The 27,795-nt window shown below is 41.2% G+C and overlaps 1 protein-coding gene across 3 annotated transcripts; it reads left to right on the forward strand.

Annotated features, from left to right (window-relative positions):
* Positions 1–13,289: 13,289 nt before the first annotated feature.
* On the forward strand, positions 13,290–25,241 carry CIPC (CLOCK interacting pacemaker). Of its 3 annotated transcripts, none has more exons than XM_068148639.1 (5): positions 13,290–13,353; positions 14,243–14,678; positions 16,466–16,656; positions 17,697–17,866; positions 21,023–25,241. In XM_068148639.1, the coding sequence occupies exons 3-5, from the start codon at positions 16,569–16,571 to the stop codon at positions 21,899–21,901; spliced, it is 1,137 nt and encodes a 378-aa protein (XP_068004740.1). In that variant the 5' UTR covers positions 13,290–13,353; positions 14,243–14,678; positions 16,466–16,568; the 3' UTR covers positions 21,902–25,241. The 3 variants fall into 3 exon arrangements, with proteins under 3 accessions (XP_068004740.1, XP_068004741.1, XP_068004742.1); XM_068148640.1 differs by lacking the exon at positions 13,290–13,353 and adding an exon at positions 13,742–13,767; XM_068148641.1 differs by lacking the exon at positions 13,290–13,353 and adding an exon at positions 13,903–14,113.
* The last annotated feature ends 2,554 nt before the right edge of the window (positions 25,242–27,795 follow it).

Genomic DNA, 27,795 nt, shown 5'->3' on the forward strand with positions numbered 1-27,795 from the left:
CCACCTAAATATGAAAATTCTCATTTCTCCACATTGAACTGCTTCCAGTTTTCCAGATTGCTTCTCCAACTGGCCAACACCATTTTGAATTTGAATTCTGTCCTCCAACTTGTTGTGGCCAGCCTACTACCATCTGTAAATGGAATAAACATAATCTGTATTCTATCCCCAAGCCACTACTGAAAATACTAAATAGTATGAGACACAGGAGAGATGCCTGTTCCACCCAGTTGATACCTCCTCCCAATTTGGCAGTGATGATTACTTTTGTTATTTTGCTACTACTGCTATTGCTAACTATTGCCTGAATATGCTTCCTGAATAATTCTGCACTAATCTTACCATCATGGTGTTCATATCAAGTTTTTCTGCTTTGCTTATAAAAATGTCGTAAGCCCAAAGCAGAAGAGAAACAGATTGGTTTGAAATGGGCTGCACTCAACAGATCCATTTTGTCTGACAGGCATATCTTTGCTGTCTTCCAGATGTTTACTTGTTTATTTGCTCTAATATTCTTTTAGGAATTGAATTTAAATTGACTGATGGAAAATTCCCTATCTTCTTCCTTTTTACCCTTAAGCATCACATTTATTCTTTTTCAATTTCTTAGAGATTTTAGCAAGCATCTTCAGGTTATCAGAGGTGCCTCCTGACAGCTAAAAATAGTTTTGGCCAGTGTTCTGATTAAGCAAGAGTCCATTTTATTAGGCTGTAACATCATGCTCCTTTGTTTTTCATAATAATTTTATTAGCCACATGATTACAGCAGACTTCTTCAGTGAATACTGAAACAAAGAAGGTATTAAATGTTTTTGACCCAAGACATCTTGGGTCTTGGGTTTTCTCTTCCAACTGAGTATTGAATAGTTTCTCAGTCTTTCACTTATTCCTTATGGAATTCAAGCAGAAACTCAGTAGTCATAAACTGCAATGTTCTTTATAAAAACATATTTTTAAGCTGGTCACTTACAAAAGGTTTCTTGTTCCTCTTAATTATAAGTTCTTCTCTGCTTTGTTCTTCTTTGATTTCTGTACCCACATACTTATGCATTCCTTTATACTAATCCTAGTAATCTCACATAATTTTCATTTCCTGTATGACTCTTTCACATGTTTGAGGTCAACGTATATGATTTAACCAGATGACTTCTTGCTATACACTTGCTATTCATACCTTGCATTGGGCTCATTAAATTCTGAATAGCATGATTTACATCATGAAGTGTTAATTTCCTTTATTCTTTCAAACTTCTCTTCCATGACATTTGATCTTCCAGTATTCTGAGCTTGGTGTAGTCTGCTTTCTTGAAAACCTCACTTTCTATTTTGCTTTTCTGCCTCCTTTCCTTCAAAAGGATCATGCATACTTCCATTCATGTTCACACAAGTCCTCTCATGCTCTTATCCACATCCTATTTAGCACAAAGCTGATACAGACCTCATCTTCCTGGGCCTCTGCAAAGCATTCAACACTGTCCCACATGCAATTCTAGTCTCTAAATTGGAAAGACATGGATTTGATGGAGGACCACTTGAAGGATAAGGAATTGGCTAGATGGCCACTCTCAAAGAGTTGTAATCAATGGCTTGACGTCCAAATGGAGACCTGTGATGACTGGAGTCCCAAGGGATTGGTACTGGGGCCAGTGCTGTTTAACATCTTTGTCAGTGGCAGGGACAGTGGGATTGAGTACACCCTCAGCAAATTTGCTGACAACACCAAGGTATGTCGTGTGCTTGACACACTGGAGGGAAGAGATACCATCCAGAGGGACCTTGACAAGCTGGAACAATGGGCCCATGCCAGCCTCATGAAGTTCAACAAGGCAAAGTGCAAGGTCCTGCACCTTGGTCGGGGCAATACCAAGCACAAACACAGGCTGAGTGATGAGTGGATTAAGAGCAGCCCTGTAGAAAAGGACTTGGGTGTACTGGCTGATGGGGTGCTTGACATGACCTGGCAATATGAACTGGCAGCCCAAAAAGCCAACCATACCCTGGGATACATCCAATATGCATGGCCAGCAGATGGAGAGAGGGGATTCTGTGACTCTGCTCTGGTGAGACCTCACCTAGAGTTCTGCACCCAGCTCTGGAGCCCCCAACACAAGAAGGTCATGGGTCTATTGGAGAGGGCCACAAAAATAATCAGAGGGCTGAGGGAGTTGGAGCTGTTCAGCCTAGAGAAGAGAAGACTCTGAGGAGACCCTATAGAGGCCTTCCAGTACCTGAAGGGTGTCTACAAGAAAACTGGAGCTTTTTACAAGGGCAGGTGGTGATGGTTTTAAACTACAGCAGGGTAGTTTTAGACTAGGTGTTAGGAAGATTTTTACAATCAGAGGGGTGAGACACTGAAATGGGCTGCCCAGAGAAGCCTCATCCCTGGAAGTGTTTAAGACCAGGCTGGATGAGACTCTAAGCAGCATGGTCTAGTGGGAGGTGTTTGTGCCCATGACAGGGAAGAGGTTGGCACTATATGATCTTCGAGGTCCCTTCCAAATCAAGGCGTTATACGAGCCTGTGATATGATGATTCTCTCTACTTGCTTCCTCTAATTTCTGTACCAAGGCTGCCAAAAAAATATATATCCCTTATTTTGCTCTCTCTCTCTCTCTCTGTGTAAGTCATTATATTCCTTTCTAGCCAAAGTTTATGTAGAGGTTTTGGCCTGTTTTTATAAAATTCTATGCCTTGGAGGATGTGGCTAGTTTCTCAAAGGAAACTGCCCTAAAAGAGCACCACCCCCACAAAAGGGCCAACAGTGAACTCAAGCTTCATGCAACAGATATTTCTGACTCGGAGTTGCAGCAGAAATCTCCCTGATCTCATAACAGGTGTGTGTATCCTCCTTCTGCACAAGCCACCATGTGTGTCATACGAAACATTCTAACAAACCATTACTATGCCAGTTGAGTTGGAGTTTTGTAGTAAAAATTCCAGCTTTCCTGTTCTTATTTCCTATTCCTGATTTCTATGTTTGAAAAGACATTTCTAGATCTGAAAGGACAGCAGATCATTTGGGCTTAGCTTGTCATCGAGGGACAAAATTAACACCCATTCTTATGGAAGATTTCATATTCATATTCACCACTAGAATTGGGTTTTTTTTCTGGTGATCCTCAGTCTGAGATGTGGAGTTTCCTGCTCTATACCATGAGAGGAAGGAATGGTACCTATAGTCTGGGCTTAGTTGCATTTGCTATATATGGAAGCTAAATAGGCAGAATATTTGGCCTTAAAACTGGAAAATAAGATGGAATTTGTTTTTTCATTGTGATTCTTATCCAGGCATTGTATTTACCAAGAAGAACATGTATGTTTCATGTGCTTTAAATAAAGTACAAGTAAAATCCTAGTGAAGAGAAGAGAGTTATAACATGAATTCACTTTAACTGCTGGAAGTAAACTCTCAGATTAAAACCTTTCTTTCCGGTGATTACACTACCCTGGGGTATGAACTTTGGCAACTCATTTGTCTGATTTATCCATCCTTCAATTTTTGGTTTCCCAGCTGTAAAATGACTGTAACAATAGTTATCAAAACCATAGGTGGGGTGTTTGTCCTAAAGAATATTTATAAACCCATGAAGATCCCCAAATGATAAGTGCTACAGAAAGCAAAGGATTATTATTAATAATGCCCACTCAGAACGATGCTCGTATCTTAGCAATAACTTTATCCCTCAAATCACTAGAAGAAGATTTAGAAGCTTATAGAAAATGCTGAAATGAGGCAAATTTTCTCTCATCTCTGCAAAGCATCTAGCTGCACTAAGAGCTCCAGCACACATCTGTCATCTGGAGGCCAAGCAGGCCTTCCACGATTCCAGGAAATCAATTCCAAAGACTAGATTGTCAGTTGCATGCACACTGGAGGCCATCCAGATAGCAGATTATATTGTATGAGAAAATTGTAGCAAGCTCTAGACTGCGCATAACAGAGACCCTCAATGACCTTTCTGAGGACTTGGGAAACATGCATTGAGATGTTGAAATTACCAACAGGCCCTTTTGTAGCACCAAAACTGCATACTGAACTTTTCTTACTCACGACACAGGGTCATTCACAGATGAACTATTTCTGAAGAGGAAAAAAACAACCACCAAATATAAAATGTAATCACCATTCTTTCTTCTTGCAGAAAACCTACACGGGTACCAGAGCTGCATTGTCTGTATGACAGAGAAGTTGTTACTTGTGAAAGCCACAGTGTTTAGCAGCGTTTAATGGGTCTTCTGTTCCGGAATCATTCACCCGAGAGATTTCAGTAGAAAACCCAAAACATTGGCCAAAACGATTGCTGAGGCAGAAGGCTGATTTAGACCTGTAACAGTTTCAGTTTCGTTGTTTTAGTCAGACTCTGTTGACTACCCCTGGTTTTTGGTTTCATTGTTTCTAGAGCACCCTTGACAAGGCCAGAATTCAAACTGCTAATGTGACCCTTTCAGGGCTGCTGACTTGGGGGTTCTGAGTAGTCTGTTGAACTCCTTGCCAGGAACAGGAACGCTACGTGGGCACAAAGAATCTAATCCCTCTTTAAAATCAAGTTTTGCTACACCAGCAAAGGATGAGCTACATGAAACATGTTTGTTACTACTGATCAGCCTATGGTTTCAAAAACATCCCCTTTACTTTCCCATGTATCACTGGCAAAGTAAGCTGGTCATTTTATCCCACTCCCTAGTAGCATTCTACTCTTTTGGAAAATTACCTTGCCTAACACATACTGTAGGTTGGGGGGTGGGGAGGTGTTTGTTTGATTGGTTTTTAAATTTGAAACTACTAGGAAAGACTTACAGTGCATTTAAAGCAGATGCAATGAGTATACTTGTTGGTTTGGAAAGGGGTTGTGGGGTTTTTTAATAGCTGCTTTACATTTGCTATGACAGATAAACGTGTCTTTTTCCTTTGCTACAAGTTCATATGGAATCATATCCCAGGCTCCCCATAACTTAGAGGTTTGTATTTATCTGTAAAGCAGCCTTTAGGGCATCAGACTATATGCGTTTTTAGTCTAACAGCAGGGTTCTACAACCTCTATAAGGCCTATGGTCAGAGGGAAAGGGTGAATAGGAACTGCCCTTACCATTCTCATAGTTTTTGTCACTCTGCTACAGATTTCCTCTAGGATCAGTTTTCAAATCCTATTTACTAATTCGCTGTGTCAGAAGCATCTGAGTATAATTTTACTGCTAAATATCTTTTACAATGAGACTTCTAAGTCTCATATCCTCTTTGAGATCCTCAGGATCTCAGGTAGTGATAGGACTAGGGGGAATGGAATGAAGCTGGAGGTGGGGAGATTCAGGCTAGATGTGAGGAGGAAGTTCTTCACCATGAGAGTGGTGAAGCCCTGGAATGGGTTGTCCAGGAAGGTGGTCGAGGCCCCGTCCCTGGAGGTGTTTAAGACCAGGCTGGACGAGGCTCTGGCCAGCCTGATCTAGTGTGGGGTGTCCCTGCCCATGGCAGGGGGGTTGGAACTAGATGATCCTTATGGTCCCTTCCAACCCTGAATGATACTATGATACTATGAAAGAAAACTCCTTATGCTAGAGAAGCAATTGCTCTACTGATTATAAACTATTCTTGTTTTTAACTTTGTTTTAGAGATGTTGGTCTGATTCATCCGTGAGCCGTACCTTACATGTTCACTTACACACAAGTATTTTTCTGCCACCTATATTTGATGTTTTTATACACGTTTGGTTCAACTATACAGAACTGGGTTTGCTGCTATGAATTGTGGAATTAGACCTCCTATATTCTGGGGAAGAAAGATGGAGAGAAAGGTATGCAGCAGCAATACTTGCACACACAAAATCTGTGGGCTGAATAAATGAAGAATGAAGTGAAAGGCATATGAATATGAAGAGGAGACTTTTAAAACTGTTTTAGCCACAGGCCTTTTCATGCCAAATATCTGGTGCATCTAAACTGTAAAAAAGCAATGCAGGAATTTCTAGGATCGCTTTCACCCCTTTGACTCATCCCCTTCCTTTGCCCATTTGCTCTCATAAGATAGGTCCAGAGTGTGCAACAGGAAACCAGGCAAAAACAATACAAGAAAAAACGCATTTTAATTTTAGTCACACAGCTGCCTCTGGGTTCTCTAAATACACTCCCCTCTAAGTGCTTCCATACACCAAGCTATCCAAGCACTCTAGACAGGCTCAGTCGCAACTGCAAACTCATTCCACAACTAATCTCTGTCTGGCATTGTTACAGCGATTAAACCAAGTTGGTCAAATGCCCAGTTGGGGCAAACTGGGTCCTCATCCAAATGCCTTCTGTTATGTGGCTTGAAGTAATGAGCTACAGTCTCCAAGTTCTTTGGTCAGCGACAAGTTTTTGGATATGGATTAAAAACAACCTATTTTCTCCTTGTCCTCTCCCTCTGTACATTAATACACAGGATAAAAAACAAAAAATATCCTTTGAAGTTGTGCCTCTGAGTGACACTGCGCCCTAGCATAATGTGACGGGTGACCTATTCTCCTTGTGCTTGGATGCATGTAGCCTTGCTGTCTACAAAACTATCTGGGGAATTTAAGGACTACCAGGAGAAAAATGGGAAATCTAAAAGCTCAGTCACATACTCAGTTCTTCATCTTGGGTTGTTTTTTTCCCTCTGGCTATTGAAGGTGAAACAAAAACCACCTCTGAATTGCAGAGGTTTTTTACTGCCATCATGTGGAGAGTTTCCTAAAACAAAAATGCAAAAACCCCTACATCCTCCCTGACTGGCTATGATTTTTTTCCTGCCCTTAGCAAAACTGAAAAAATATCTAATTCAGTCTCACATCTACACAGGGCTAGTCCTGAAGCCCCAAATTCCATAAATACCTGCTAACTATTCTACCATCTTTAGTATACTTTGCCCTACTGAAGCAGTGTACTTGTCAGCACAGCAGAGCTGGTCAGGAGTATGACAGCCTGTCACTTCTGCTATTTCATTACAGGTTTCTTTCTCTGGTCTGCAGGAAGATAGAAACATTTAGCACCAATGCTATTTCTTTCCATGCAACAACAATACAAAGGAAAATAATATTACAGCAGAGTATCACAAATCCAATTACATAAATTATCTTCAGATCAGACATTTTTCAGGCATTACTGTTCCCAGTATGCAATCCTCCATTTTATCTGACCATTGTGGGAGCTGCAGCTGAGGATTTAGATAAAAATATTAGAACTTGTTCATGAAGGTTGGAAATGTAAAGGGCTATATTAATTTTAACAAAAGAAGAAGAAGAGCTTTTCTACTTTCTAGGAAATGCCAACATTTTTTTCCAAACCCAGTAACTATATTTATTTCAATTCTTATCAAGTAAAATGGAACATCATTCTGATGATGTTTTCATGAATTATTTCATTCTTTTTTTTTTAGATTTGCATTGTACTGATTCAAATTGTGTTGCTATTGTAAAAGCCAAAATAAACTAGATCATTTTTCAGTGAACTTTTCAGCAATACTGACACATTTTCCTTAAAGGTCTTACTTTTGTCTGGAAGACAATTACTGTCAGAACATTTCTAAGCAGCTGTTTACTTTCCCAAAGACATACAAACAAGGGGCACCATTTTCAAGGAGTGGTGAGCCCCCAGTTGATCCTTCTGAATTCAGCACAACAGAAATCAGCCCTTACATGTGGGTTTGAAATCCAGTTGTTATCTTCTGTCAATTCTGCTATCTCACTTGAAACCCTAACTTGTTTTTAGTTTCTCCCTGATCAGAAGCTTGCAAACAGACACCTCAGCAAGGTCCATAAATGGCTCTAGAACAAAATCATGTCTTGTTTGATACCAACATCCTCTTGTACAACTAGACCTTTTTAGAATTGCTGCTACACTTGCTAAGTTTAGAAAATTGGTCTGAAGAACTGTGAAGTATCACCATCAAGGCACTGTCTTCTTCTAGCCTCATAAAAATCTGTTCAGATTTAGCTACACTCTACACAGGTCACTGGAAAAATCAGCCCTTGACAGCTTTTTCTTGATCTGCTCCTATAAGCCCTCATAATACCCACAGCCTTGGACAGAAACTGTGTTTGCTGTGAGAGTCTGTGCAGTCAAGATTTCTAGGTAAAGGTAAAATGGATCCTGCTTCTATTCCCTAGCACAGAAGATACGTTGCCCCACAAACCAAGAGCCAGTTCTATATTTGTTCTTTCAATGGCTCTGGTAATACTGAACATTTCACAATCATATTATTAAGCAAAGCCTCAACCACTACTAAGAGAACCCACACACAACAGATGAATTCAGCCATCTAACATAACAAGCCTAGAGGGAAAGCAATTGAGCCACAGTAGCATCTGAGCTTCTCAGAAAGACTATGTCCAGTCTATACCCTTGGCTGATCTAGCTGTTCTGTGAGGCACAGCACATGGCTGCATGAATGTTACTGCATCATATGATCTCTCTAATGACCAGTGAGTAGAAAACTTAATCCTTCTATGTGCAATTAACATGGCCAGTCTTTAATCCACTGGAGCAGAGGTCTGTACCAAAGGTTCGAGGTTCAAATTTTCTTCTGTGTGAAGTACATGAATTATTCTTGCACACAAAGTAACAAATTCTTGCTTTTTTCATTTGCTTGTAAACATAACAGGAAAGAACAGGCCAAAATCCTTAGCAAAATAATACTCTCAAATATAGCTATATCATATGTAGTTCCCATCAATTAGGAAAGTATGGATTTGAGATCACCAGTGCAGACTTAATTCTGCTATGTTATGCATTTATGTTATCAGGCTATCTTTAATTACCTACTGACATCTTAGGTTTTTTTTCCACCAAACAATGTGTCATGCAGTCATCTGGGTAAATGGTATTGGGAATAAATCATGGAGAGAATTAGGCTGTTGTTCGTAGCAGCCCTATCTCTTATTTGCTGACTTTCTTATATAAATAGAATTGTTTTAAAATAAGACTTGAGACTACTTATTATAATTTTATCTAAGTTAGATAAAATCATTTTTATGCTACAAAACAATAAATCCACAAGCAGCGCTTGGTTGAAGGAAGTTTGACTTCCCTGGATGCTGTAATGCACAGAGACACACGACACCTAGTGGTTATTAGAAGTAAGGCAGGGATACAGAAGCCACAGTAATATGAAAACACTTCTCACCATTCTCAGGAGCACAATACTAAACTGCAACTAGAAAAACTAAGATACCAGACAAGTTACAACCCACAGTAAAGAGTCAGTATGGATGGCCTTAACAGATTCCACACTTAGGACACACAAAAAAGCTCCCAAAACGACAATAACATCTGAAATACAAACTCAAGTAGTTTTTATTTCCAGGAAAATGTGACATCTATCCTGCTCTGGAGTAAACAGTATCTCTTTCATGACAGTAGTGTGAATCCTGTAGATTTCTCCATCAGAAAGTAACAATACCATGAGAAGATTTCTCTGATGGAATTGTGCTGAATAAGTCAACTTTCTACATCCTGTTGCTTTCCACACATCAGAGGCTGTACTGAAGACAGGCAGAGAAAAGGAGTACTGTGCTGGGGCAATGAAGGAGTATGAAAGGTGTTGCCCTCCAAAGTACTCTGGACTGTTGAAATGGAATGATGGTGCCCCAGTTAAAAGCAGTAACCCAAAAAAGTGATCAGCACAGCTCTGATTTTGTGCCCTTATGTGTGCTCAGCTTCCAAACATGAACAATGTATACAGTCCCAGTGTTCCATCAAAAGGAGAAGAAAAAGAACACACATTCCGCATGGATTTCATATTGTATTCACTTCCAAACCAAGTCTGTTATCAGTAAGAGAAGGACAAGGAAGAGGGGCTGCTCTTTTGCATAGGTTCCCCACATTTTCAGTTGGCCCAAGAGTCTAAGAGTTGCAAAAAAGTTCCAACATAATATGGTACAGAACATCAAAGCTGCTTTATTCTTGATACACTGTCTCTGCTAATCATTTGTAATTGTTAAATTATCATCATTCTGTGCTCCCTTAATTTGGAAACATTTATGGTAAAGGGGAAGTTGTCGACAGATACAAGAATCTGAAAGATCTGCACTTAGAAAAGGAAACACACCTAGATAATGTTGAGCTACAAAAGAAAAACAAGCCATTATTAAAAAACCTTCATTAGAGGAAAATTTTGCTAACTCAACTGCTGGGTGAAATTCTATGTGCTAGTCTTCAGGTCAGAGCAGGAGATCATACAGGATCTCTTTCATGCTTGGGTATTAGTAAATACGCTATTAACAAACCCCGTATGTGGATTGTCTTTTCATACAGAGTCGGAGCTTTGTTTTAATGCCAGTGACACAACGCACACAAACATAAAAGGAAACACATTTGAGATTTAGTGCCCCTCTGTTAAAAGGTGAAGTAAATACTTCAACCACATGAATTCATTCTTTGGTTAAGGCCAATGAAAACGTAGAGGCTTCATTTTAACAATATCCTTCCATTTGTGTATTAAATTTAGAGAAATAATTAACAGAAGGAACAATGATAACTGCAACAGAATATCACAAAATCATAGAATGGCCTAGGTTGGGAGAGACCTTAGAGATCATACTACTACATCCCCACCATGGGCAAGAATGCTTCTCAACTAGACTTGGCCGTTCAAGGCCTCATCCAGCTTGGCCTTGAACACCCCCAGGGAGGAGGCATCCACAACCTCCCTGGGCATCCTATTCTAGAGTCCCAACATTCTCATACTGAAGAACTGCCTCCTAAGAAGCTAGATTTTGGCTCAGTAACATGGGATTAGTAAAGCTATTTATTTGCAGACTAACCTAATGCAATACAGTACCTACTAAATTGTATTTAAACTGTGATCACAAAATAAATCAGTGACTACAAGAAGAAAAAAGACTGAGTACATGGCATTTTCAAGACAAACACCAAAGCTTTCCAGTTCAGATAATGTATTATGAAACCACATTCTTTTCACCTGGCTATGCTTTACTTCCGAAGTCCGCCAAACATTTCCTTCTTCTGCTGTGTTACGACAAAAGACCCTTTGTTCCGTAAGTATTGACAAAGTCCATGCATCAACACCTTTATTAATTGTTCAGTAACCACACAAGACCTATTATTTAAGTGCCTCTTTGGATAAATACTTGCTTTTGTGTCTCTTAAGCCATGAACAATTATTTCTACATCTGTTCCTGGAAGAAGAGATTCAATACTTCTTTTTTTTTTTATTATTTAATAAAAGTGTTGAAACACCTAAACAGAGTAAACATGCAGCCATCCTCACCAAGATTCTTTTCAGTCTCCTCCTGTTGTGTGACAGAATAAACAAGGAAGTGAACAAAAAGCTAATACTTCTTTGTGAAAACACTCAAGTTCGGGATAAACAAACAACCCACGGGAAATCGCCTGAAAAAATGAACATCCTGTTGCCACTGACAGTAATCACTGAAAGCACACAGCAAACGAGACCTGTATCAATGGATGACCAAGTGAAAAGAGAGAAAAGGTTCAATGAGAGAAATCCTATCAAAACCACACCAAACAAGGCATGGAGTAGGAAGAATTCAGGAGATAATATTCAGTATTCCTAATGCTCAACATAAACCTCAGGTTTAATTTATTTTAAAGTTATAAGTTTATTTTACAAATTTATTTAAAGTGTATAAACCTAAGGTTAAGTCACTTAAAACAGAGGCTTACATTGACTATCCAAGAATACCTCTCTATTAAACAGTGCAGTCTCTCTATTAAACAGTGCCGTAGCTAAGTTCTCCTACCTGTCACCCCTTGAATGAAGGCCTGGTATCACACCTTTCAAAGCTGTTCTGAATCACCTGAACGGCCGGTTGTCTGTCCCAAATTCTGATTGCTCACTCTCTGTTGAGCTCTTTCAGTGAGCATCTACACATGCTCTGCATCCTGAGAAATCCAGCCTCCGTGGAGATCAGTAAGGGTTTTTTTTTCCAGGGAGAAGACAGCCAGGACCATGCCTGAGCATGACGCTATAGCATCCAAAGCACGCTTCTCAGAACCCCAAACAGAGAGAGTGCCAAATCTGAAGTCTAGAGATCACACCTCTCACGGTGCTGTTTAAATATAACTCAAGAGTCAACTCAGGTATTTCGATACTCAAAAATACATCCCAGCAGCATGTGTCACCAGTGTTCTCTCACAGTGCATTGGATTGGCAGGAATGGAATGCGGTCTGTGTCACATTTTCAAAATGACAGTGTCACACCGATTTGTTTAATCAGCGTGTTTCATGGTCTTAACAAGACCATGGTTAGCAGCGACAGCTTTTCTTCCATCCATTTCTTTTTAGGGAACTGTGTCTTTACTTATGCCTTTCCACACAGCCTTTTCACTTTTGTCTAATGCAATGGCTTTCATGCCCAGATGCAAAATATTCTGAGAGACTTCTGGGTGCTGGTAGTATTTATGTAGTTCTCAGAACAAGAACTGCATTTCTAGTTGTAATCATTAAACCAGAGGCTTCCATTTGGCCTACTTATTTACCCTTGTTTTATATGCAGTTCATGGCAAATCCACATTCTTTCTTTCACTATCTCCTATCTACCAACCACACAGAAGAGTAAGGGTACCCTCAGCTCAGGGCAGCTTCTCATTTTGCTATGTTTTCCCTCTTTGTGACAAATTTGAAGTTTCAGAACCTCTTTGGTGCTTTCTTTCTTTTGTGAATGGCTGTTGGGAGTTTGCTGTCATCTCTCATTCTTGGACTGAGACTCTACAAAAGTGATCTCCTGTGTAGAGAGGACTTGTACTCTTTTCAATATTATTTGGCAACTCCAGCAGCATCCTGGCTTCGACCACCCTGACTCCCTCAGAAGTTCTGGTCAGGCAATGAACAGCTTCAAGCCTTGGCACACTTGCCTGGCCATGTGACAAATGCCAAAGAGGTAACCACACACTTCTCTGAAGGTGCTCCTTTCTGACAGGTCCCTAACCATCGTGGTAGGATGGGTCTCTAGAAGCCTTTCAAAACCACCACTCTGGCGTCCCTTCTCCTTAACAGGCCTTGTGTGCATCCAAGGCCACTAGCGCATATAGAGCTGCCCCCTCCTCAATCCTCGCCGCGCTACAGGGCCTGTAGTATGGACTCCTGTACCGAGCCTGTCCCTGCTGTCTCCTAGAGGCCTGTGCTCACTCGCTCCTCACAGGAGCGCGGTTCCGGGCGCCACGACGCCATCTCAACGCCCTGCCCTGCCGCGCCCGGCGCGAGGGCAGGCACCAGAGGCAGCGCGCGCGCGCCGCCGCCACTCCCGTCCACACCTTTCCTCTTCCGGGGTCCCGGCGCTGCGGGAAGTCCGTGCGCCAGCGTACGGCGGCGCGCCTGCGCGGCACGCTTAGAGCTGTGGCGGTCCGGCGGCCAGGAGGAGGTGAGGGGTTCGGCGTGGTGTGAGGCGGCCGTGGCAAAGCGGTGTTGAGCTGTGGGGCCTCGAGACTCCCGGCCATTACCGGGGTCTCTTTTGCCTCATCTCTCCTCTCTTTGTTTTGTTTCGCTTCGCCTCGCCGTGTGCGGGACGGCAGCTCGGGCCCGAAGTCGGGTGCTCGGCCCCGCCTGAGCGGAGGGCTACTCCTCACGTCGCACCCGCTTCGCGGGCACCCCGTCTGGGTGGGCAGAGCTCCGGGGGTCCCCGTTGTCTGGACCTGGCGTGTGGGCGAAGCGACGGGAAGGCAAACGGGTGGGGTCAGCGTTTGTCGCTGCGGCAGGAGGGAGGGCCCTGGGTGTCGAGGTTGGCGCCCGGTGCTTCCCGTCGGTGCAGAGAGGAACACCTGTCTGTGTACCGTGGGTGGGTAGCAGGGATCCCGTGTCTCGGGAAAGTGATGTTTCTGGCTTGTTTGTTTTCGGTTGTAGTTTGTTGTTGTCGTGGGCCTTTTTTTTTTATTCTGTAAGGAAAGAGGAAGGTAAACCAAGCCTTCCCAAAACTTACCTTGATGCAAGACTAGCAGGTGGCATGTTGTGATTTTACTTGTTTCTTGTTCTCCTTCTATTTCTAGTTCAGCTCTTTTGAATATTAGCCTTAATGTGTGTCACTTTCTTAAAAAACTTTTTGGAGAGAGGAGAGAGGACTAAGTAATGGAAGTGTAGATGGGGACTTAAACAACTTCAAGGGATGGTATCTGAATTGCTCTTAGGTAGGTGTGGAGCAAACATAGCTCTTAGCAGGTCAGCTGATGTGACTAAAGATGCAAAGGGAAAATAATGGAAACAGCTACTGAGGAAGTTCTCTTCTGATGATCATTCCTCTATCTTTGTTGAAACAGGCAGTCAGCATACCGTCTCAGCACTGTTATTTGACACACAGAATTCATTGCTGGAGGTGCCAAAGCACAAGATCTTGGACTAGAACTCTAACGACTGGTTGTCAGGACCTTGAGAAGAAACTTGCCTTTCGCAATAGATTTCTCCAGAACATCTGCTGAAATGTCATATGAAGTAGCTTGCACTGGAGACTGCCATTAATGGACAGCTGGCCTGATTATGATGCAGCCTTCAGAGTTCCTGTGTTTGTAATTTGAATACACAACTCTTAACTTGAGACATAACTTCAAAGGAGAATAATTTCTACAAATAACATCAGATGTAATGTCTTCAATTCATCCTGTCGTTTTCGTGTTGCTGAATCTCTCATGGATCTTCAAGATGAGCTGAAAGTGTAGAGTCTGCCTACTCTCAGGAAGCACCTGAAGGTTGTGACAAGTATGTAGACTGAGAGGCCATAATGTAACTGCATTTTCCTGATTTTCATAGCTTTTAGTTCAGCCGTGCAATGTTCTCATTCTGGGTGTGGGAAGAAGAGGGTGTTTCTAAGGCCATGGCTCCCTTAAGATTGCAGGTAGAGTATGTGTTGCACTATTAGCAGTACAGGTTTCTTCATCACTAGCATGTTATCTGATCACTGACTTGACTTTCTTTTCTCTGATGACTTCCTTAACTCTTGAGAGTGAAACAGACTCTGTTAACAAAATCACAGCTGTTCAGATTCAGCTGTTTTTACTGTTTGGGCTTCACCCAGCTTTTTGTTTTGGAATTCAGTCTGTGGGATAGCTAAGTTTTTATAATATATGGCCCGAGTAATTTTTAATTCAGGGAGGAGGGGAGGTTTATTATTAGTCTTTAGTTTTGTATTTTGGGGTTGGAGGAACCTGTATAACATTAATTTATGTCTCCATATCATTCTTTGAATAATTTGAAATGTTTCTATACTAAAAGTCTCCAGTTAGCTCGCTCTCAGTGTAAAAAGAGAGATGTAGTTATCCCACTTGACTCACTGGAGCATTGATTTAATTACAGATAACAACTGTACATTTGGTATTTGCCATTTTATCATAACTTTCTAGAATTGGGCATTACACTTCTAGCATATCAAGCCATCACATTCCTATTTCCCAGGTTTTGGTGTACAGGAAGGAATTACTACCTTATCTGACAGTTAGAAATTGCTTATGCCTTGTACTCTCCAGATGAACCTGCTGTGTACTTTGCTCCTTAAATTTAAGTATGACGTTTTGTACTGCAGCTGATTCAGCAAGAGTGGCTGACCTGTGCTCTGTATTCTGACTTGCGCAGGCACTGAAGAAAGGAGCTGAATGAGACTAGTGTGTTCGCACCCTTCAACTCCATCTGTGCCTTCAATGCCTCTAAAATACAGATTCACAGATTCCATAAGGTTGGAAGGGACCCTCAAAGGTCATCTTGTCCAGCCTCCCTGTAGAGAGCAGGTACCCATCCAATTAGATCAGGCTGCCTAGGGTCACATTGAGTCTGATCTTTAATATCTCCAGGAACAGGACCCTCAACCTCATCCCTGGGCAACTTGTTCCAGCAGGTCCATGTCTCTGGTGTGTTGAGGGCCCCAGAGCTGGACACTACTCCAGATGAGGTCTCACAGGATTTGATTAATTGATGTCATTCACAGCAGTAGTAAAAACTACCAAAAAAACCCCAAAACAAAATACCCACATCTGTACTATATTATTTCTTCAATAAATTCCTTCCATCCTCTGTTTTAGATTTGTGTGTTTGTTTTTGGCATCTTCTATGTGAAAGGACTCAACAGTCATGCCTAATAGGAATTTTTTTTTCCCCCTAGTTGATGCAGAGGACTGAAAAATTGGATCATAGAAACTATACTAGAACTAAATAGTCAGTCTAAGGCAGATGGACAACTTTAGTCCAGAAGGTTTTACAGAGTAACATGTCAGTTGATGCAAAGAATCAATGCCTGTCTTTTCAGCTCTGTGTTATTAAACATGCATAGTTCAGAGGCTTTTGCAGGGAATAAAGTGTGGGTTTATTGGCGAGCTCAATAGGCTGTAAACAAAGCAAATGTGAAGCAGGGAGTTTAACTGAATTCTGCAGCTTGCTTGACAGATACAACAACATTTGATAACCTGATTTCCATAAGGACAAACATCTTTGTTTTATACTAATGGAACTTTAAATTCAAAGAAAGTCTTTTTTTTTATTCTTAATTGTTTTTGTAGTTCCTCAGATGGAGAAGGTGTTAAAAAGTGTTTGTGCTACTATGGTCACATGGAGACGAAATAGTTACCTATTGAGACCCTCAAGGAACTGTTGGGCAAAGTGATGGAAATGAAGAGTTTGAACCAACCTTCAACAACCAACCGCTTCAACATGGCGGCAGCTGAATCTGACAAGGACTCTGGATATTCAGGTGTAGAAAACTACTGTATTACCTTTCTCTCTGTGTGTGTTACCTTGCTTTTATCAGTGGTGTTTGACAAATCTGATTGTAGCCCCTTACAGTTTGTGCTTTATTACCTGTGAGGGCCTTTATGTGCAAGACAGGTTGCATCTGCAATCATCCTACCATCCATCTTTTTTTGGAGTAGAGCTTTATGTAGAAATGAAGTTCATCCTGTGAATTTGAATGGCATGGGAATTTAAAACATGCCTAATAAAGAAATTAATGGTATATGTCAGAGAACTGTTGAATTTTGTAAATGTGTGATTCTAGAAGGACTTGTGGCTGTCTTAAGATGGGTAGATAATTAAGTTTTGCAAGGCTTGTGTGGATGATTGGCAGGGGGGGTTGGACTAGATGATCTTTTGAGGTTCCTTCCAACCCCTAATGTTCTGTGATTCTGTGTAATTTCAGACTTTAAAGTCTAAAAGTGGGGATGGCAAAATTATTTTTTTGTTCTTTGCATTGATGAATGAACTGTTGGAATATTCAGTCTATCTGACTCAAATGTAAGTGGTGCCTGATAAACCAGAGAGTAATTGTTACAATACTGGTAAAATGTAGACATGGTGTGCCATTTTAATACTCAACAAAACTGCAAAGATGGCCTTTAAAAGAAAAAATACAAAGTGCTTTTGTGGGAGCTACCTAATTTATTTGGTTTGTACACAGATGATTTTGAGAAAGAATATACCCTCAGCTCAGGCTGTGGCAATGCTGGAGCCTGGAGTTCTTTCCTGCACTCAGTTTTAGAGCTTAATGGTATGGAGTCCCTTGGATACTAAATGCAGAAGAACAGGAAGTAATAGATTTCTGGGGAGACAATATGTGTACGAAGTAGACGTTAATGAAAAGTTTGATACTTGACAACTGTTACAGCAGGTCTGATTTTAGTGGTATTCCAGAATCCTTTGAGACTTGGTTGAAAGAACACAGAATAGTAGACCTGACAAGAGATAGCAAACTTGCTGCATGTGAAAAAACTAACACCTGAATTCTGTATCTGGCAGATGGAAGTTCAGAGTGCCCAAGTGCTATGGAGCAGACTGACTCGGAGGATGCGCTGAACGCGTTGTGTTGGAATGCAGAGGATGGGTCTTGGCAATGCCCAGTGACCAGAAGCAGCTCCTTTCCTGCACTTTCTCCTATGGTTGTAATGAAAAATGTGTTAGTTAAGCAGGTAGGGAAGAAATAATACCTGGTGAAAATTATTGCATATTAAATATGTTTTTATTAAGTATTTTTCCTTTCAAAAATATTTTGCAAGGTTGTTTCAGTCCAGAAAGTAAGTAGTGACTTAAAGTATTGCCATATTATTAGACATCTTGCTCTGTACTCTGAGCAGAGCAATAGTTCTTCAGTGTTTTTCATTAGCATACTTCTGAGGACACAGTGAGAAGGGTAAAAAATATAGAATCTGATCCTTTTTCTGCTGGATCTGTTATGACAACGAGGAAAACCTATTAAATTAAAAATACTGTGTATCTTTTGTTGACACAGACATGGGTTTCTGTTAGTATTTGGCAGATGATGCATTTGTGGGGGAGATGGTTCTGATCTCTGAGCACTGTGTTCTATCTTGACAAGAAGCAGTTTTATTTTATGGTCATGTTCCTAGACAGGGGTGGACAAAGTACTATGTAAACGAATCCTGACGTTTGCATTTAGTTGAGAGTAGGCAAGCTTCAACAAACATTGATAGCCTTTGACCCAGAGCTGAAAAATGGTTGCTACCACTGACTACCACTGATTGCTATGGTTGTCTTGAGGCTGTGTTGCAAACAGGAGGAGTAGCTTTTACATATATAAAAATACATAAAATCAGGTAATGTAGCAAAAAGGGAATTTGGGGAGGAGGGATTGAAGGCAGAGAAATTTAGCAGACTTGGTTCTCTTGAACTAGTTGTGTGGTTAAGGACAATCAAGTGGTTTTTCTTCCTCTTTGTGGGGGAGAGAAGGCTGGGCCCTTCTCTCTCAAACCACCACAATTAAATATGTTTATTGCAAGAAACAAAAGCAGCAGGTCTAGTTCATAAAAGTAAAGAAGTGTCTTTCTCCCTCTATTCCATTATGCCTAGTTACCTCATAGTCATACTGGTCATGTTTTTAAAATAACATGTTCAACAGAGTGCTCAGTCAGGCTACCCAGCCCCCCCCCCCCCCCAGTAAAGCAGCATCCAGTCACTGCTATTTATTTGTCCCACTTTCAATTTCATACAGCATCAACTTTCTGTCTTAGAACCACTGTGATTCTATGCAGTGATGGCTTCCTGCTATCTTAATTTTAGAATGTAAAGAGCTAGCAATGAGGTTGCTAAAAAAAACTTTTATTAAAATTAAGAAAATCAAGTGGAGATTAATTCTCTGCAACACAGGGCTGCTTGTGGCAAGGTTTCTGTAAGTCTTGTAAGAGTCCTTAATAAGTGGGAAAACAAATAACACTGATACAGGCAGGATGTTAGCTTTCATTAAAAAAAAAAAACCAAACAACCACGAAAAAAGAAACAACAAAACACTTTGCAGAATTAGTAAAATAAACTGTTCTCTGCTAAAAATAAGATTTTTGGGTAGGAGAATAGGAGCAGAAGGCAGTGTGTGAGTAGAAAGGAGAAGAAAGTAGATAAGAGAGATAGGTAAAAAGCTGGAATAGATAAACAGTTACCACAGCCCTTACAGCCTCAATGATTTTGAAGCTCTGCTGTGCTAAATATGTACAACTGTGCAGTAAATCATAGAATGGTCTGGGTTGGAAGGGACCTGGAAAGGTAGTCTAGTCCATACCCCTCTGCAATAAGCAGGGACATACTCAACTAGATGAGGTTGCCCAGGGCCCTGTTGAGCCTCACCTTGACTATCTCCAGGGATGGAGAAAACTTGAGACCTGGAAACCTTGTTCCTTAAGGTTGTATCTTCTGTCCTGTGTGTGTATAGCCATGGTATTTATATACTTCCTCACTCCTGACATCTCTAGGTACTTGTCTTTTGAATATGTTTGTCCTTTCTTCTGTGGTAAGGAGGTACTCTTTGTTTTTTACAAGTAGGTGTTCTGTAGCCCTATTTCCATAAGCATCTCACTCACTGAACTAAACAAATTCTGTGTCAGAGTAGGTAACTGAATCCCATCTGTGATTCTCAGTGTTCTGATCAGTGGGTAGTGCCCATTTCTGACAATTTCAAGTCTTTCAGTAGGGGAATGGACTTCAGCAAAGCCTGTTAGCATTTTCTCATTTCCCAGTTTAAATCTTAGGAGAGGAAAGGAGATGGATTTGAGATGACACAGTGTAGCACTAAAAATAATGAAATGTATTTGTGCTAGCTAAAGCCTGTTCCTTCAACAGGCTTGCCAGTAGCATTCCAGTTGTGACGAGTTGGAAAAGCAACTGACAATATATTACAGTAATATAATTGTAGTGGTGATGACCTCAATATATTAACTAGTGAGATTTTTGCCTCAGAAAACAATAGTATCTCTTCCTAGACTATTTGATGTGCTTGGAGAAAAGCTGGCATGCTTTTTGGCCAGGAGACTTCAGGAAGATCTGTGTTGGGGGGAGAAATAGGTAATGTCTTCTAAAACTGGATGTATTCCCCTCTGTTGTAGAATATGACTTGTTGGGAGAGAGTGAAAACTTGGGCATTTCTCCTGAAATATAATTCTTTTAAGGTTTATTGGTGCCCAATGTTTTACCAGAAGTATGACATTAAACTGCTGTGGGCTTACAACGGGCTTCCTTTCCTTGCATTGGTGGATAGCATTTTTTTTCTTCTACTGCATGGTTTTAAGTTAATGGAAGCTGTATTGTACTTAAGATGGTGAGATCGATATTCTTGTCCCTTTTAAATAACCATTTCAAAAGCTTGCTGTAAGAATTGACAGGATTAGAGTGGCTGCCTTTCAACAAAGAAAGAATCTGATTTGTTCCTGTAATTCTGTGCGGTCTTTGACTCTAAAATTATTTCATAACCACAGTGCTTAATTATTTTTCAACTTTCTGTGCACTTGTTATTGGACCCCCAAGTCTAGGTTGAGCTTACACATGAGCATTGTACAATGTTAGTATGCACTGTAATCCTCATTTAGGAAGGCATGTGTAAGTTCAGACTGAGTTGGTTTTAAATGTATCTACTGTTCCATAGGAAAATTATTGTGATTACAGCTCTCCATTGTCAGAGAGAAGTATAAGCTTGATAGGAAACTGTTCAGAATGTATTCATTGGAGAGTGTGTATCAGATATGGAGAAATGGCATGGGCCATCTGATTCATTTAAGGTTTTTTGATCCCCTTCTACAATAGCGTTGTAAGACTTCTGGTTTTTCCCCATTTGTGCTTCTCAGGGGAGTTCATCACAACTCCAGTCTTGGACTGTGCAGCCATCCTTTGAAGTGATTCCAGCTCAGCCACAGCTAGTGCTTCTTCGTCCATCAGCTCCACCTCCTATGAACCCTCATCCTGTCGGGAAAAAGAGAAATGACTCCGCTGATTACCTGCCCATCCTGAATTCTTATCCCAAAATAGCACCACAGCCCTGCAAAAGAGATCACTCCTTTGATCTGGAAGAACGTCAGGAAACCAATTGCCATAAACGACTCTGCACAGAAGCACCCAAGATGGAGACTTCTCCCATATCAAAGATCACAGGCTTGCCCACTAGTCCTTTTGCCCACCTACCAGTTAGCTTTAAGACTTCCCAGGATTCTAACCAGCAAAGTTCTTCAGCTGTGGTGACAAGTGGAAAACGGTCAGCTCTTCCTGGTTTTCATCATGTTTCTGGTGACGCTCAGAAAATGCGGGGTTTGAGTCCTCTGTTGCCTTTTGGAACTCTGCAGGCAACAAAGTGCACCCCTCATGAGAGCGAGAGTGCAGCACAGACTGCAGTGCAGTCTACCGCCTGGAGCCCCCCATTGATACCAGATGAGATTTGTACTGCCCCAGAGTTGCTCTTGCAACAACAAAGCAAATGCAGACGCTTTCAGAATACACTTGTTGTGCTACGCAGGTCAGGGCTGCTGGAGATCACTTTAAAAACCAAGGAGCTCATTCATCAGAACCAGGTGACTCAGGCTGAGCTGGACCTGCTGAAGCACCAAACACAGCTTTTTATAGAGGCAATAAAGAACAATGCTCCACAGTCGTGGGCAAAGCTAGAAGCATCTCTAACAGGATCTGATAAAGCTGATAGCAACCTTGACGATCCATCTTATCCCAATATGTAGTAAAAAGGTACATAGCTATTCATCAAGCTGTTTCCGTGCCTCCTATTTCTTGTCTCAAGCTTTTACTTGAGCAATTTCTGAGTCCAAGACTTGCAAAGTGGCATGCCATTAACAACCTGTCTTCAGAACCAGTTACAGAACTGGAATAGCATGGGAGGGTCTTGACAGAGTTGGTACTTGCTATTTCAGTGTGACCTTGAACTCCACTCTAACTCTGTGTACTTCCTTGAACTTAAGCTCTGATGAGTGTGCTCTGCTGGCATGTTGGCCATTCTTGCAATGAAAGGACAGTCATTTGCAGTATTCTGCAAGCAAGCATCTTCCTGTTCCCATCTTCAGATAGTCAGTTCTGAGAATGGACCCGCAGAGCAGGCCCCAGTATTGGGCTATCATCAGTTGCAAGTAAGTGAAGGTAGTTAGTGTGAGGAGAGGAAACTTCATTGGTGAAGTCTTTTATTGTAGCACTGTCTTGCTTAGGAGTTCTAACACACTCGAATTAGTGGAGATCTGGTTGTTCTGAAGTAGTATTCTGCATTCACTGCAGTCTTTGGGCAAAGTGGTGAGTCTCTTGGGACCCGAGTGGTATGGCACATTTTGATGAGCGTATTTTTGATCTCGAGTTGTATGGCTGAGTGAGTGAAAATCACAGGGCTTGCACTGGAAGTGTGTGTTCCAAAGCCATACTTGCTAATGGCTAATAAGCATCCAAGGGTCTTTGAGTTTTCTTGGTAGCTAGCAGATTAAACTTTGTAACTGAAGGCTGTAGTGACTTTTTTAAATTAAAAGTATAAGAAATATATTAATTCACCAGGATTAATTTGGCAAGACTAACTGCATATTATTTAGTATGTGTAGTTTATAAGCCTAAAGTCCTTTTTTTTGTTTCCCTCCTGTGAAGTCAGATTTTACTCTGCTATAAAAAAGAAACAAAAAGGAGATGTGAAAGGAAAAGCAACATAATGACCTATACTGAAACAAGTCCTTCTCCCATCCCCTTTCCCTCCCTTTTATTCATAGATATCAGATGAATGTACCTGGAGAAGTGGAGGGAAATGAAGGAGGGGAGGGGAAGGAAAGAGATGTCATCTTTGATAGTCTCCCTAAAAAGGAAGAAATTACCTACTTGACTTAAAACAATAGCACACCTCAAAACATTTTTCCTTCACATTTAATTTATACATAAATCCCTAGCCTGCTTGCTTTGAGCTATAGCTAACACCACTGTGTGCATAAGATATCAGGCCTTACTAATAGAGATCCACATGTTACAAAAACTGTTCTACAGATATTTATTTCATTTCACTTACCTAAATAGTTACATCACTCCCATCTGGAGGGTTTTTTTTTTTCAGAGGCAGACTGCAGGGAGCTGAGATTGGATTGTTTATGGTGTGTTCTTTTCTGTATGGTGATGGCTTAAAAAACGGTGCAGTCTTGGTGGCTGTGTATTTTGATGCTTTGATCAGGTATCTGCTTCAGGTCCTTCAAAAAAACCACCACCACAAAACAAACTTGAAAGTAGAGTGGACCTTTTTGTTTACTGATGCTTCTGGGAATCAATATTGCAGAAGACTGCAGAGAATGCTTTTGTAATCTTTCTCAAATATGTGCATTAGAGAAATTGTGAAGGGCTTCTCCCTTATAAGGGGTTTGTCCCTTTCTACACTGATGAAAAGAATTGCTGTACATGCCTTACAAAGAGGAGAAATGTGAGTCATATTTGTACTAACTGTAGGCCTAGAGAGAAGTGTTGTTGCAGGATTCACCCTATTGGAGCTGTAGCAGGCTAGAGGCCGTGACTTCCACGGTATCCTGCCCATTGGCTGAAGACTAGTGCAGTGTGTGGAAATTGATTAAAAGAGAAGTGTTGGTAGGCTGTGTTCTGCTCTGTATAATTGTGCATACTAGAATGTTTCATACCTCGCAGTGCAGCAATATCAAAACTCAGCCAGCAGACCCAGCAGGCAGGAAGGCAGCATAGTACAGTGTGATAATGTAGGACATGTCAAATCTAACTCTTTTGGAATCAGTTGTGATATCTGCACTGAATCACATTTGGCAGGATAGATGTGATGGTACCTTAGGCCATTTGTGAAAGAATCCTAAAGGAGAAGCTTGTTTCTTCTGAGCTTCTGACAGGAAGGAGAAGAGGCAGTTCCATTGATCAGGTATCTAAGAGGCCTAGTGGTGAGGTGTGAGAAAATGCATGGAGTCTTTTCTACTCTTTATCAAATTCCTCCCTGTTTGACAGGCAGAATAAGAGAATTTGAAGGTCAGAAAATGTATATGTTTTTAGGAGGTGATTGTCTTAGAAAACAAGATTATGGACTCAGGCTACCTGGAGCTGAAAAGAAGTCCTAGCTATGCTCTGGTAGAGTAAAAGGAATGAAGAACTGACCTTGGAGGGTAATGGGGAGACTTTGATTGACAGAAATTTCTCATAGTCCATGCAGTACCACATGTATTTTTTCCCCAACATCACTGAGGGTGGGCTACAGTAGTTAAGGCTGATCAGCCTTTCAGCTGGCACAGTTTGTATAAATAAATAAATCTGTGAATAAAGTTCAGCAGCTGGTTAGAAATCTCCTATTGGCAATACTCCAGACTTAAATAGTATTTGCTGAACTAGAAAAATCCACTATGGCACTATGATATGTAAACTGGGACTCCTTAGAAACCACATCGTTAGGTAACTGTAAATCTTGACGCAACACCTGTAAAAAGGGTGTGGAAGGCTCCTCGTGATAAATATTCCATCAAGTACCATTCTGTTCCTTTTCTCCTAGTTACCTTTACTCCTGGAAGCCCTGTTAAACCTTTAAACAGCAAGGGCTTTCCTTTCTTGGTGGCAATTTAATAGAATAGGTTAGCCTGAAACTGATGAGAATCTTAGTTGACTACATCAGGACCAGCCTCTCTGATTGGAAACCTGTAAGCACTGAACTTAGAGATTTGGGGTTTGCCCTTGAAGCAGCAGGACTTTGTATTAACAAGTTAACTGAAAACAGCTCTCTCCCAGTCTTAAAAAGTCATTCAGATCACCCGCTGGGGCATGAGTTGCTGCTGACAATTAGCAGGCAAGGTACTTTGATGGGTTAGGCAGACTGCTGTTTTTCTATTGAGTTTTAATAACTGTTGGTATTTTTTTTATTACTTTTCCTATGTATTTTTGAAATTCTATTGCTGTAGTTGGAATGTAAACACTTTCTGTCCTTCCAAAGTCCGTTACCAGCTCTGACTTACAGTAGCCTAAGAACTGTTACAGAACATGACCTTTTTTGCTAAAACTTTGCAGAAACAGACTGTGAAATACAAATTAAATAAAGTATATACTTGAAAAGTTTGTGTGCTGCTTTAATGCTGTTTAAATGCATTGTCCTTTATTCCACAGCACGCTTCAAAACATGCAGCCCATGTGGGAAAGTGCAGATCCAGAAGTGATACTATGAGCTATCTCCCTGAAGAGAGTCATGTGAGCTTTAACAGTATCTATGAATTAAAGGGTCTCTGAGATGAGCATGAGCAAAAAGTGGGCTGTGTAGAACACTAAAAATATATTGTTGGGGGTGACTATTGCCAGAGATCTGTCATGAGGAGCCTGGGAGGATTTTTCCATCTCTGAACTGTTACCTATATGTGATGACTACATTCTGCTCACCGTCTGTGCAGGGTGAGCTCCTACGCTGCAGTTTTCAGCCTGTCAGCTGCAGTTCTAAATTGCAAGGTAAGGGTCTTTGCTACTAAAAGAATGGCTTGAGTGCAAAATTGTACTCTCTAAGAACATTTTTCAACTAAATAGGCATACCAGCTTTTCACTAAACCATCTTTTTCAAAACGTGGTCATCTTTACATGGCCTCTTCTTTAGTCAAAGATGATTCTTACAGTGAGAACATGGGCTGTCTTGCACAGAACACCCAGCAGCATTAGAATCATTAAGGTTGGAAAAGACCTTTTACATCATCAAGTCCAATAGTAGGGCAACTGCCTTGACCACTAAACTATAGCCTGAAGCTCCACATCTACAGCTTCTTGAACACCTCCAGGGATTGTGACTCCACTGCCTCCCTCGGCACCACTCCTCCCTCCTCACCACTGTATCAGTAAAGAATTTTTTCCTTATGTCCACTCTAAACTTCTCCTGGCACTAGTTACTTAGGAGACCAATATCAGGCTCACTACAGCCTCCTTTAGGTAGTTGTGGAGAGCAATAGGATGTCCCCTTAGTCTTCTCTCCAGCCCCTTCATCTGCTCCATATCTGCCTGCCCTCCAAACGCTTCAATAGTCTCATTGCTCTTTGGACATGCTCCAGGACCTCAAATGTCTTTCCTGTCCTGTGGCACCCAGAACTGAACACAGTACCCAAGCTTCTGGCAGGAGATCCTGTCATCCTAATGGATGGCCAGTATTCTCTATTGGAAATAATTTTTAGAATTTACTAGGTTGGGAAAGACCTTTGAGATCATTAAGTCCAACCTATCATCCAACACCATCTAATCAATTAAATCATGGCACCAAACACCCCATCCAGTCTCTTCCTAAACACCACCAGTGATGGTGACTCCACTACCTCTCTGGGCAGCCCATTCCAATGGCAAATCACTCTTTCTATGAAGAACTTCCCTAACATCCAGCCTAAACCTCCCCTGGTGCAGCTTGAGACTGTGTCCTCTTGTCCTGGTGCTGGTTGCTGGGAGAAGAGACCAACCCCCACCTCCCTTCAGGTAGTTGTCCTAAGGTACAAGAGATTGTGGTTAAAGTTCTTAGCATCAGGCAAGGCAGTAACTTGAATCTCATGACATCCAAACCTTTTTGGATGTACCATCAACTGAAGTAATTTTATTACCCAGGACTGGAAGCTCAAGTGTTTGCAAATTTTGAATTTGTAGAAGATAAGGGTACAATTCAAGCAGGCAGTTTTCAGATCTCTCTCTCTTCTGGCCAGCTTCTTTTTACATGGTGAAGTGTATATGGAGGATGTCAGGCCTATCCACCTTTTATTTCATTGAAGCTAAAGAGGTGTACAGTGTGTGTCTTGTTTTAATTTCTCATGACACACAAACAGGTTGAAAGGAGTAGTGCCCCCACAGACTTGGGCTGGGGAATCTCCAGGCATGCAAAATTCCTGGTCAAGTGAGGCATGCTATTGTTCTCAATTCCTGGGAGAGAAATGTGGGTTCTCTACCTACACAGTTTTACACTTCTGCTTTATCTAGGTGATGCTTTCTTGCAGGCCACTGTGTAATGCAGCCATACAGCCTCAACCATGGTCCAGAGCATCCAAAATGCATGAGACTTACCTTCCCTTCCTAAATCTGTACCGCCTTGGAGGTATGTCCATGAGACAAACCTAAACTGCTCCGCTGTAACCTAAGTCAGAAGACAAAAGGAAGCACTATGTGTTCACCCTGCTCTCTTGTAGAGCATGGCTTCCCATACTTGCTCAAATTCTTGTTTGAATTGAAGGATGGTTTTAGAGGAAGCATCCTGCTTTGATTTGAAAGCTCCTAGCAGTGAAGAATCCACCTGAATTGTTCAAAATGTAATTGCTTGTGATTAAAAATGTGCCTCTGCTATTGAGGCTGAATTTGTCATCTTTCAGTATCCAGCTGTCAGATCTCTTGCCTTTTGTCTGCTAAACTGAAGCACATGCTGTGACATTGCTGTTTTCACTGCAGTCTTTTACAAAATGAGCAAGTCATTCTTCAGCTTTCCTTTTTAAAGTAACTGATGAAACTCTCAAATATTTTGAATCCTTTATTCATCTGTGACATTATTCCTTGAATCCTTTAAAATTACTTAAATGCATTTTTAATTGGATCACTAAGATGAAAAGCAAAACAGGATTGCTAAGAGTTGTACAATATCAACACTCTCTGCTGCTACCCTGCCTCA

The sequence above is a fragment of the Melanerpes formicivorus genome, unplaced genomic scaffold, assembly GCF_026170545.1.
Source record: "Melanerpes formicivorus ecotype bairdi unplaced genomic scaffold, bMelFor1.0.p_v2 SCAF_17, whole genome shotgun sequence".
Taxonomy (NCBI): domain Eukaryota; kingdom Metazoa; phylum Chordata; class Aves; order Piciformes; family Picidae; genus Melanerpes; species Melanerpes formicivorus.

Excerpts from the sequence above, each read along its gene's own strand:
- CIPC (XM_068148639.1), top strand. The coding sequence starts at position 16,569 with ATGGAAATGAAGAGTTTGAACCAACCTTCAACAACCAACCGCTTCAAC. Across the intron at positions 16,657-17,696 it reads CAAGGACTCTGGATATTCAG|ATGGAAGTTCAGAGTGCCCA; the intron begins GTGTAGAAAACT and ends TGTATCTGGCAG. Across the intron at positions 17,867-21,022 it reads AAAATGTGTTAGTTAAGCAG|GGGAGTTCATCACAACTCCA; the intron begins GTAGGGAAGAAA and ends TGTGCTTCTCAG.